The sequence below is a fragment of the Periophthalmus magnuspinnatus genome, chromosome 6 (genome assembly GCF_009829125.3).
Source record: "Periophthalmus magnuspinnatus isolate fPerMag1 chromosome 6, fPerMag1.2.pri, whole genome shotgun sequence".
Taxonomy (NCBI): Eukaryota; Metazoa; Chordata; class Actinopteri; order Gobiiformes; family Gobiidae; genus Periophthalmus; species Periophthalmus magnuspinnatus.
This window is the reverse complement of record NC_047131.1, coordinates 23,518,848-23,531,848: the sequence shown is the minus strand read 5'-3', so window position 1 is coordinate 23,531,848 and position 13,001 is coordinate 23,518,848. Positions and strand designations below refer to the sequence as shown.

The 13,001-nt window shown below is 36.7% G+C and overlaps 1 protein-coding gene across 1 annotated transcript in view; it reads left to right on the top strand.

The window, feature by feature from the left end:
- ppfibp2b (PPFIA binding protein 2b) overlaps positions 1-13,001 on the top strand; it is a 49,646-nt gene that overhangs the window by 22,629 nt on the left and 14,016 nt on the right. Inside the window, 5 exon segments of the mRNA XM_055222220.1 lie at positions 1,926-2,039; positions 6,031-6,189; positions 10,376-10,567; positions 11,550-11,642; positions 12,387-12,577. Coding sequence (XP_055078195.1) covers positions 1,926-2,039; positions 6,031-6,189; positions 10,376-10,567; positions 11,550-11,642; positions 12,387-12,577 — 749 coding nt within the window.

The window sequence follows — 13,001 nt, the reverse complement described above, 5'->3', positions numbered from 1 at the left end:
TGATGCTCAAAATAGTACCTACAAACAGGAAGAAGAAAATATGTGTGTTTTCCTATTACTGTAGTAAGACTATTTTTTTCCGAATTTTAAGATTAAGCCAAATGTTTTATCTTGCCAAAGAGTTGCACTTAATTATGTTGCTCAGCAAATAAAGCATTTTCCCTTGAACTGAGATTCATAAATATAAAATATATATACAATTAAAAAAAAAACTAAATTCTTCTAATGTGTAGGTTGCATTCAGTTACTTTTTCAAGAGTATTAAAACAAAGGCAGTATATTTTACTGTTCTCAAATGTGATAAATCATTTTTATCACCACTTTGAAACATGCCACATACCTGTATATCTCTTAAGTCTTAATCACTGTACTTGTTCCACATTCCATCTCTCTGGTTTTCTGATTGGCTCTTACCTAAAGTGACCGGGGCTTATTTTTTTAGACTCGTAATCTGATTGGTTCTCTGCAGGTTCCCCTTTGAGTGTTTGTGCTTTCCCTTCACTTTCCTTCCGTTAAAAATGCGTGTATAGACCATGTGGACGTCAATCTCTTTTTCTATTTTCATAACATGTGTTTAATTCTGTGCAGGTAAGACAAAGGACATCTTGTTTTTATATTGTATTATATTTTTATTGTATGACTAACTTAGTGTATATAATATTTAAAAATGACAATACTGTGCTTTTGCTCTAAATGAATGTAAATGCAGATAGTTAGTGTAAGATTATGGTATAGTATATTAGGTCACATTTTATTGTTTTTATTGTCATTTATGAACATATGAGGGTGTTGTTCTTTAAACTTTAGCTTATAATTGGATCTACCTGACATTTTATTTGCTTTATTTTAAATTTCTCTGGTATTTGGTAATTTACTTGTATGTATTGTAATGACCAGATATTTTGTGGTTAGCTCAGAGTTGACACCTTTTGTTACTCTTATAACTATTTAAGTGTTATTGTGCATGTGACTGTTTTTGTATGTGAGACTTGGTTGCTATGATGACAAGTGAATGAGAGGTCCTATTCGTCAGTTATTAGTCAGTTTTGGAGAATGGGTCTGGTGAGTTGAATTTGCTGCTGTTTTGCTCTTGTTTTGACATGGGTTAGGGTCTAAAGTAGCCTTTGTGCTCAGTAAATAAACAACCAGAAGAAATTAGGCACGTTTCCTTACACCAGAATGCTACAATATTATTTTTACATATTCATTGGCTGTGGTATAGACCCATTACTGTAGGTGCTGAGTGTAGTCTGCTCTAATGATGCTGAAGTGAGCAGTCAGCTGTGTCTGGGAGCCCTGTGGGTGTGGAGGTGTGGTATTGTCACTGTCTGCACATTCCTGACTGACACTCTGTGGTTCTGTGTAGTCTGAGCTAAACCACAACCACTTCTCTTATCAGTGTGATGTGAAGATTACCAACCACCAATTGCAATATACTAAATTACCCATTGATATACGTATTACAACAGCCTACTTATCTCATCTACAAAGTGAGCAGGTAAAGGCGCACTACACGACTTTTTGGTGGGGGTCCGTCACATGTTTGCCTCCGTTTTCCATAGTATGGCATTGAATTGATCTATCTTCATGGAGACAAGCAGATGATGCCGTCAGATCAATTTATCGAATCTGTGAAGAGGCAAAGCTGCTCAGTTTGTATGCATGTTTTTGAAGGTATTTTATTAGCAACAACAATACATCTAGCTCTGAGATAGATAAGCTTAATGCCATAATCCTGACAAACATCTCCATAGAGACAATCAGGTCTTCCCAGAAAAGTTATATAGTCTTTGTTGTATTCTATCACTCACTCATAAAATTCATAAACTATACAGCATTTCAAGTCATTAATCCGTCATGTTGTACTTAAACCATACTGATCGCATCTGTGCATATTCATAGAGGATAAATGTGTTTCTTTCCAGGTGAGTGTGCTGACAGACCAGGTGGAGGCTCAGGGCGACAAGATCCGGGATTTGGAGAGTTCTCTGAAGGTGCACAGACAGAAGCTGACATCCACTGAAGAGATGCTGCAACAGGTAACAAAAACACTTAACAGATTCACACTCTGTCACAGTTCACAGCACAGATGTTTAATGCTAATACAATTTCAGTGGTAGCAGATACATTTGAGCAACAAGAGAACAAATCTATGCATTACAAAGCTCACTCAATCAAACTTATTTTTATTATCACTTCCAACACATAAATTCCATGTCTCTTTGTGTTTAATTTGAAAATCCATTCAGATGTAATACAAAAGCATAGATTAAACTTGCAGAGCCTCAAAATTACTATTCATTTGTATTGTTCTATGTACTGCAGAGTGTATGAAGACTACCATGGTTAGTTTTTGACATTTTTGTTTTGCTAACCATTTATCCAGAGCACATATGCAATTCTAATTCCCAGAATATGGCAAAGAATCTCCTAGTTTATAGCAAGATTTTATTCACATTAATTCAGTTCAACAAATTTCCTGTTGTGTGGTATGTGAGTGTCTTAGGATGTCATGGACTGGTCATACAGCAAAATACTTTTATTACATTGAATTGAATTTTTAAAAATTCAAAAATTTTACAAAACTGAACTAACATGTGGTAAGGCATTTTGAAGCCATCATAAAAACATTAAATCTTCATTGCTCTGTACCCTCTAAACATTGTTATGTAAGTTAAACAAAAGTACTTTAAATATCTACAAACTATTATTTTAATATTAACATTATATTTAAACTGTCCAGACTATAAATTTGGATGCACAAGACACAGATTATAGCACGTGTCTTATAATACATGCACCTCCTGCTGTAGTTGTTACTGAAACAATAGTAGTAAAATCAGGTTTAGACCCTGTGCAGCTGTAAAGAGCCTCAAAACTACAGAGAACAGAGTGAGTGTGTTCTGATGTCTCCAGTTGTTGTTGACGTCAGTTCTGAGGCAGTCCCGTTTGGGACCACTAAACTCAGGCTTAGAATCAGCCCTCTGTTGGGACAGTTCAACAGTCCCATTGTCCTGCTCCTGTCAGCACTGGGATAAAAGAAAGATTTATCAAAATAAAACAGCTACTGTGACTCAGCTTCAAAGACATGTCAGAATCCACAATATTGAATAATTTGTTATCTATCTATGTATTAAAGTTGTTACAAGCTTATTCACGCTTATTGTAAGTGGTGACTACTTTTACAAAAAAAAACATATGTAGTTTCCTTTTTATTCCTTTCTTTATACATTATTTTGAAATTGAAAATGGCTTCTCGATGGGAGCCAAAATGTCCTGATTGCAAAAACAGTGTCCAGATGACCACCATTTCAGCCTTCTCTACATTTTAAACTAAACTAAGATTTAGCGTATTCCACTAAACTAAATGTTGAAACGAGGCTGAGCTCAGACCTTCAGTAGTGGTGGTTAAACAATGTTGTGATTAGGCTGTTTAACTGTAAACAGATGAAGGACTGTGCGCACAATGATAACATGAGCCTTTGTTCTGTCCCAGTGTTAGGATGATGGTTTGTCCAACCACCTCTTGACTCTTGACTGACCTAAATACATCAGAACAAGTGAAGTGAAGAACAGTAGGAACATGTGGCATGCTCCTTCTTAAACTGCTTAACTGAAAGTAAAAGGCTGAGTTATTCGATTGAATAATTTAACATGCGTGCAGTTTTGGGGTAGTAGCTACTGGAAGCTGATAATACAATATCCAATACAAAATGGGAGAGCGTAATGTGTATGTCAGGTTTAAGTAATAATAATGGAAAATTCTCATATATATATATATATATATATATATATATATATATATATATATATATATATATATATATTATATATTATATATTTTTTTTTATTTTATTTATTTATTTATTTTTTTTTTTAAATGCCAGCCCAACTAGTACAACCCACTGAGACCACAAAGCAGAGACATGTTTATAGTACAGAATCTCCTTGATCATCTGTGCTGCATAGGTGTAAAGCAGTGGTCAGGGTTTTTGCCTTGATGTCCCTCCTTTGGGACGTTCCATTGGCAGCTGAGGCTCAGAGGCCAGGCTGCACTACTGATAAATGGCCCAGAGAGATGTGTCACTGGAGCCGCTCTGAGCTGTCAAAACTGAACAGGTTTATAGCGAGAAGGAGAGACAAAACTAAGCACGTTTACAGAGAGAAAGAGAGATAAAACTGAACAGGTTTACAGAGAGAAAGAGAGACAATACTGAACAGGTTTACAATGAGAAGGAGAGACAAAACTGAACAGGTTTACAAAGAGAAAGAGAGAAAAAGTGAACAGGTTTACAGAGAGAAAGAGAGACAACACTGAACAGGTTTACAGAGAGAAAGAGAGACTTAGAACTGAGCACATTTACAGAGGGAAAGAAGCATAGAACTGAACAGACCTACACAGAAAGAGAGACACAGAACTGAACACGTCTACAGAGAAAAAGGAGAAAAGAACTTAACAGGTTTATACAGAGAAAGAGAGACACAGAACTGAACACATCTACAGAGAAAAAGAAGAAAAGAACTTAACAGGTTTATACAGAGAAAGAGAGACAGAACTGAATAGTTTTACAGAGAAAGAGAGACACAGAACTGAGCAGGTTTACAGAGAGAGGCAGCTCCATAGATGACTCAACTGTCTGTGTCTGAGCACTGAAACAGTTTGTTTACCATGTAATGTGTCCATTTGAGGACCACAGTCTCTGCTCTCTGGAGGGAGGGTCTTAAATCCAGGAGCTATGAATGTGAACAGGTGTAAAGAGGGTTTAAGATAAAAACATGAAGTTGCCGCTTTTTGTTACAATGCGTCAGTTGAGGCTGATGCTTTTTTGAAACCACAATTTAACTGTAGAAATGTTCAAACAAAATACATCATTGAATTATTACTGTATAACCTGATTAAATATGTTTCCTTTTTTCGTGAGATTATTTCACTGCCTAAATTAAATCTTACTTCCACTTTGCTAATTCACTGAGGTTCCCCCATCTGATGCCTCTGATGATGATAAACAAAAATATTGAAACTAATTTATACCACTGACACAATAACCCAAGAGCAGATTTAAACCACAAAATCTATTCAAAATCTACTATATATATATATATATATATATATATATATATATATATATATATATATATATATATATATATATATATATATATATATATATATATATATGTATAGTATATATAGTAGATTTATATATAAATCTACTATATATAGATATAGTATATATAGTAGATTTATATATATCTATCTATATATATATATATATATATATATATATATATATATATATATTTTTTTTTTTTTTTTAACATGAGCTGCAATAAAAAAAAATGCAGAATGAAACACTTTTGTACTTAGTTTGTATTTGTAATGAGAAATTATTAATTCAGCCTTTTACAGCTCAATCTCCCAGTAGTGCAAAGAAAATACTGACCCCTAAAAACATATATTGAACAATAAAATGATATAATCTTTGTCGTGACAGGCCTAGTCTTTAAAGGGTGTTTCTTATTGTTATATACTTATTAAATCAAACGTTTTTGTCTTTTTAACAACACTTGGTATTGAAAGCTACATTTGGCTTAAAACTATGGGTCAGCAGTACCTCTTATTGTTCAGAAAGTCCTGTAATATTAATGATTAGTACATGCTAGTAAAAAGTGTGTATAGACAAAAATAAGTTTAAAGTTAGGAGGAAGATGAGCCACTCCAGTCTGTCTGCATAAGGAACTGAAACAGAGCAGTCGTGTCCTGGACATGCTCTTAATAAACAAGTTTAGCCTCTCTTTATTCTTGTTGTGTCCCATACCAAAGAAGCCCACTGATGTATTAATAGTGTCCAGTGCAGTGTGTGTGAATGTGTATATTTAGCTTGGAGCCCTGGCCCCTGCTCGGCCCCTGTTTGTGTGGGACTGTCCCGAGAGAAGTTGAATGCTGAACGCGCACTCTGCTCTGTGTTTCGGAGGCAGAGGACAGAGCAGGCCATGGCCTAACTGTGCTGTGTGTATGTGGGTTACTAGGAGCTCATGAGCAGGACCTCACTGGAGACTCAGAAGTTGGACCTGATGGATGAAGTGTCGTACCTCAAACTGAAGCTGGTCAGTATGGACGAGACCACTGTCAATGGGACTACATCACCAACACAGGAGACCGGGAACGCCAAGAACAATAAGGCTGAGGTATGAGAGCTTGGTTTTAAAAAGACTCACTACAATACTTGAATAGTTAACACTCAAAACAATATTACCATCCAACTGGTTTGAGTTATTTAAATTTTTTGTAAAACGTTTTGGTTCTAAGCTAAATCCAGTTGGCCTATTAATATTGTTTTAAGTATTGTTATACCTGGATGGATGAGAAAAAAAATTGACGTGCATGGTATATTAATAGTTAAAACCTATTTTAGTACTGTCTTGGATCTTTTTTCATTGATAATTGAAGGTAATGAATACTGATGAAGTAGCTAATGTTGCAGTAACATTGATGCAAGTTCCACTGTCTACAAGCAGATATCAAATCTTACAATGTGATTAGTTTATTAGTTTGTTTACAGATATTTGATATAATGGAAAATCTTTCAACCAGGTTTACAGCATTACACATACTACAACTTACCATTCATACAGAGCAATACCAATATACTTGTAGATCCTAATTCATTACAAAAACATTGCCATAGGCTGACATAATATTTAATGCCAATATTGCCTTATTGGTGTCTATTGACAGTAAATAAACTAAAGCTGGCCAAGGCACTGGGTACAGAGGTAAGTTTTTGGAGTTTTTTGTGAAGTATTTTCACTGGCTCGCGTCAGCACATTATTCTACTACTCCAGAGCCCAAACCAAAATAGACATATCCCAGACTTGCTAAGACCCTGGGAATAGGACCAAATTCTGGGCAAATCCTGAGACCCCTAGCACTGTGGACTTTGCTGGATTAACTGCGCATCTGATCCATTTCGAGTCTTATCTCGAGTTTTCTTTAACAATGACGTCTGTTTTTACTAGAAACCTCACTGATTATTTTTACAGATGGGTTGTATATAAATGTATGAGGCATGTAATGAAATTTCTTGATTACCTGGAGAATGGGATCGGAGGAATGTGTGTGAAAGGGTGTGAAGGGGGCCTCTTGTACCTCTAGACACCTCAACTGCTCATTGTCAGCTGCTGGATGCTCCCTCTATATCGATACAGTTTGCAGTATTTAGAGATATTGGGTCATACATCAAAAATCTAATGTCATTGTCAATAAAACTATACAGTAAATAAAAGAACAAGTCCTTTAATGGCTTTAATGGAGTCACAACCGGTATATTATAAATGTGACACTATAGAGTCAGAATAGCTTTAAGAGGACTAACTCAATTAGTATCTTAAAATCTCCATAGCTTAATTATATGAGGAATTCACAAAAAAACAGCTCTATATAATCCAAATGCTATATGATGTATGGTCAGAAGTCTTGATACCTACACAGGCTGCTAATTAATTATAAAAGTTATATTAAATTTAGATACTCATTTAAACAAGTGCTGATACTGAAGAAATAACATAAACAGGACATAGATGGACTGTTGCTTTATAGATAGAATGATCTTGATCAATATCAGAACTAGTTTAAGACCACATGGTAAGATTGAAAATGACTATAGTATATGTCTATAGTGTCAACATTTCTGCACTGTGACAACACCAGTATAATGTAAACAAAATGATGGCCCATCTGTTTAAAGCTTGTATTTGAAATGATTACATTATTCCTTTGTAATTCATTTTAGTATGGTAATATATATATAGTCTATAACATATTTTCAGTTGAGCAGACCTGGTCTCTTCTAATCTGGAGACAGTGTTCTTAATAGCATTCAGCTGCCACCATCACAGAGCTGTTGTTGTGGATGTGGGCTGGTCCTGGGCCTCTTTCACCCGGATCGTCCTGATACAAAACAATGATAAAAGTGTTGGACTCAGTGAGATTAGGATGTGAGGATGCATATGAAAGAGGAGATAAGGATCCGAGGAGCAGGCAGGAGCAGACAGGAGCAAGACAGAGAAGATGGAGGTGGACAAGATGAGGCACAATGACAGGCTGATAACAGTCACAAATGACTGGAACTGGGGTGTGAAAAGTGGCTTTGTGTCCAGGAACAAGTTTGTTAATGACAAAGAGAATGCAACGGGAGGTATTCTGTGGTATTTAGTGCTAATAGTTTATGAAATTGGCTGTTTAAATGCACTGTTGTGTGAGAGTGGGATTTATTGTGAAGAATGATGAGTTGATTTGGCAGTTGGTACACATACATATATAATACACATTTACATTTAGTACATTACTGATGGAATAAAAATTCGGATCATTGGTATTGAGAAGTACAAAAAAACAAAACAAACATAACATATTTTGGTCCATCAGTCAATTTTCGAAGAACAAGTACAAGCACATGCCAGTAGTCTTTTACCCAAACAAAGCTGCTACAAAGGCTAGAACGTTTGCAGGATAACCCACTACTGTCAGGTTTGACCCTCCTGGTTAATACATCAGCCATAAACCAGCCCTGGCCTGACATGTGTGTAGTGCATTGTATAGTGACAGTGGTCTCTTCTTAGTGGGGAACAGCTGCTCGGCTCCGGTGAGCTGGAGGCAGGAATGACAAAAATCCACTCCGAGCATTCCTCTGTAGCAGCCACTTTCACCTCCTGAAGACATGCCCCTCACTCAAGCTTCTGTCACTGTCTGCTTTTTAGGAACTGTCCCACCCTAATGGACAGCTTTGCTCTCTTTATTTACAACATGGAAGTATCATAACGTTTTAACTTGTTCTCAGTGGTCTCAACATATTTTTTTTACAGTGTAGCAATAATGTTAATCAGATCAAAAATGTGTAGGTCTATATGTGTCCCTAGAAATGTCTGGGTTGAGGTTCAGTATAGCACAGTAGTTAAGTGAATGGATTGTTAAATGAACCACAAACATGCAGAAATATCACACATAGTCTGACAGATTAGACCATAACTTTCTTTTTTTCAGATTTTCCTGCAGCTTTTTTGCATAGCTATTTGAGTGTTGTTGTTTTTTTTATTATATAGACAATTGTCTATTGTGATCCATGGCAAACGAAGAATTAAATTCTGTCAATTAGACATAAAAACGTTTTTGTGAACTGAATAAGCGGATTGGATGAGCTGTGAAATGTCTTCACTCAAAAAAAACCTTTTTGTCCAGTTGACAAAGTTGAATTTTTCATTTGATATACAGACAACTGACTCATTGATTTGAACAACTGCAAGGACAACTGTTTACGGTATCTTTAAGATGATACCTTTATATGGGACATATAAAGGTATCATATATGGCAATCGGTGCACATATGGTTATACATGGTTTGGTTATATTTTGGTCACATAAAAAATGTAATAAAATATGAAAGTAAAGGTATGAATTGCACTAAACGAGCACTATTTATGTTTTTAGCTTGTCCAAATCTTTATTTTCTGCAGACATTCAGCAGATTGCATGTTGTTGCAGCTCATCTTTTCATAGCAATCCAGCTGAGAGGTGATGACCCTTCATACCTCTTATAATACAAAAACAACCCAAGTCACGCCATGTGAACTCAACCACTCCTGCAGCATTCGGTCAGAGTTCTATGGAACAAGTACATAAAATACACCCAGAGCTAAGTGTCTTGCATCAGTCCTTCATTCCTCCACTTCCGTCTGGGGCTCGTTTCAGGGTCTCACTGCCATTTTTGGCTGTAATACAAGTGTGTTATAATAACCATGGTCTTGAGGGCGGGGCCAGAACATGCCAGCTGTGCCAGAGGGCTGCATGTGCTGACAGATGGACTATATCAGGGATCCAGGCTCTGACCAATGTTTTCTTTACCAATACTTTAGCCTTTCTCTTTGTTGTTATTTAGCTTTGTAAATAATATTTCCTGATAGACTTTAAGAAGTTACCAGACAATTCCAGTCTTATTCGACATTATACCTATTTCAGTGAGAAATGTGAAGTGAAGACTTGCGAATCTGTCAATTCAGACCTTCATTCATTTATTTGTGATATTTAAGTTTAAGTTAACCTTTACTCAAACAATATTTCAGTATTTTATGAGACGTTGTCAATAGTGACAATATAATGTAAAGAAAGAAACAGTGACTATGGTACATGGAACAGTTATAGTATCCTGCCAATCTGAGTCTGTTTATTTATTATTAGTTTGTGTGTTGTAAAGAGCTATACCTTTCTGCAGGTCAACATTTGTCAAAAGTGTATTATAAAATCCTTGAACGATCACTTTGCCATATTGACCCTCTCTATCATACCCCTATTGCTGTTCCCTGGTCCCGTCCCGTGCAGTGTGTGGTGAACCTGATCAGTGAGCTGCAGGAGCAGATGTGCAGGTTTCAGGAGGAGATCAGCTGTAGGATCCAGGAGAGGCGCGCCCTAGAGGAGCAAGAGGCCGGACAGTGCCCTCCTCACAGGGGACACAGCCTGTCCTTCTCCGAGCCCCGGACATCCCAGCAGCACAGCGGAGCACACGGCGTTCACGTAGGGAGACTCCACGGATCTCCTCCCCCCTCTCCCCCACCTCCCTTTCTCTAACAGTCCACTCCAGCCGGTACCGGACCACCACCAATCACACTAACCACTGTCTGTACTCATCTAAAGTCTGTCTCTGTGCAGGGTGGGGGCAGCTGACGGACCCTCTTCAAGCGCTATTTGTTTGAATGGGTTTTCCAAATAAACTTGAACATGATATTAGTCAGAAATACAGTATTATGATTTTGAAAACTATGTATGTGTCTTGAAAAACTAGATGTGTGCTTGTATACCAAAAGAAACAGGCAATCAAATACAAAAAATGATAAATATTTCAGAAAAAGGCCTGCAAGTCAGTTTTGAAACCAGGTCATTTACAAGTAAACCAGTTGGCTTTATAATAGTAAATTCTATATTCACAATAATACCCGTTAATGTCATGATCTACATTGTAACACACTATCTTATCCAGGGACACATATGCAGCAGAAATAATTGACTGACCATCTGTTTCAACTTAACAATGCTCTTGACACAGCTTTCAATAGTATGCTTAAGCAGTCAGCACTTTTTGTTGTGAAGTATTTGGAAAACCTGTCCAACCCTGGTCAATTCTTTTAAATGGTTGTTGATTTGAAGTTGCATGTCTGTGGGTCTTCCCTGTACTAACATTGTTTCTATACTCAGGTGGATGGAAGGACTGTACTATTGAACCAAAGTGTGTAACAATAACCCAATGGGAGTGGAGGTGTTGGTGGATGGCTTGCAGATGTTGTATCCAGGTTGTTGATAACTGCACGCTGTGGTGTTGAGGCCCCTCCCCTCTCTGCATCGGCATGATTTTGGATTCCTGCTGATTTACAACCGAATCCAAATCAGTTTCTGATTTTACTCACCCTGTGTCAAGAGCAGCATGCATGTTTAATGCTCTGCTCACACAATTTTGAACATAATTATAGTCTTTTCTGTGTTTTTTTATGTATTGATGCAGGATTTGCTTCAGGAGGTTAAAAAGCTTAAGAGCAGAGTGGACGAGCTGGAGGCAGAGAAGAGTCAATATGAGAGGAAACTCCGGGTCACCAAGGTAAAGTCAACCAACTCACTGTTTATTGAAAGATAATAACAAAAAGTACTAATATGTATGAATATGTCTTCTATTTACATTGTAACTCATTATTCTGCTTAAAAAGGCACATTCATTGCACTGAGAACAAACTAGTAAAAAACACTGGAGTAAAATATCAGCTAAATTTAGACCAATACCAATATCTGGGGAAAACTCTTGTATCACAGATTTCACATTAGCACCAATATATTGACCATGCCCTAAATAAAAGCTCTCTGGCCAATATTTGCACTTTTTAGCATATCAGCTGTTGGCCTTAAATCTCCAACTCAGGCTGATATTTTTTTTGGCCGACCTGCTGACTAAAGAATACACATAAAGTTTTATTTGAGTACTTCAGTTCAAGGCAATAACTGGAGAAAATGTGACTAAAAGGGGCTATGGGTGAGTTAGTAGCAGATTTAAATTACATAATTTGGGGAAAATAATCAAAATCAAAATAGTTTTTTATCTATGGTGACGATATAATTTTAACCATATTCGATTTGCAGTAGTGCATTGACCTCACCAATTGTATTTTCTAACCTTTATCTATAATTTTACTTCCAGTGGTGCTAACCTTTCTCTGTGTATACATGCTAACACTTTTTACTGATGCTCTACTTTATTTTGACTTCCTCTTTGGTTACCTTAATGCTTCTCCCCTCTCTCTCCCTCTCACTCTCTAACCACTTGTTTCGGGCACTTCCTGTGTATATGTAGCTGTCCATCTCGTCCTCTCTGCATGTGTGTTACCAGTCTCTCATGAGCCAGCTGTCGGGCCTAAAGCTCACTGTGGAGCACACTCAGCTGGAGAGGCAGCACTGGGAGGAGCGCTGGAAGAGTGCTCAGGTGCCCCTTAATGTCCTCAAACCCACTCCATTTTTGTCCATCAAGCTCGTGGCCATGCTGTTGTACATAGCATTTTTCATACCTTTAATACATTGTGGTTGTGTCTTGATTAAGTACATGAAAAGTTAATTTGCAAAAACAGATAAGTACCATTTGAAAAGGTCATGAGAGATAGGCTTGTAGTTTATTCTTAGTATAGTAATATTTCCAAAAGCCAAATGTATTTTACTGTTGTCAAAATATTATTGATAAAATCCACTATACATTATTGTCATTGATGTATAGTGCATGTATAGTGGATTTCCAGAAGGTGGAAACAAAAGGAAAAAAAATTGGCAATTTTCAAAAGGGAGATAACTGTTTTTACCTCTGTATTCTTTCTTTATATTTTTTATAGACATTTATTTCACACAATGTGTTTGGTAGTCACTAGTTCTTGGTCGTTTTATGAGCACTTATTTAAAGCCCAAAGTGTTCCTTTTTACT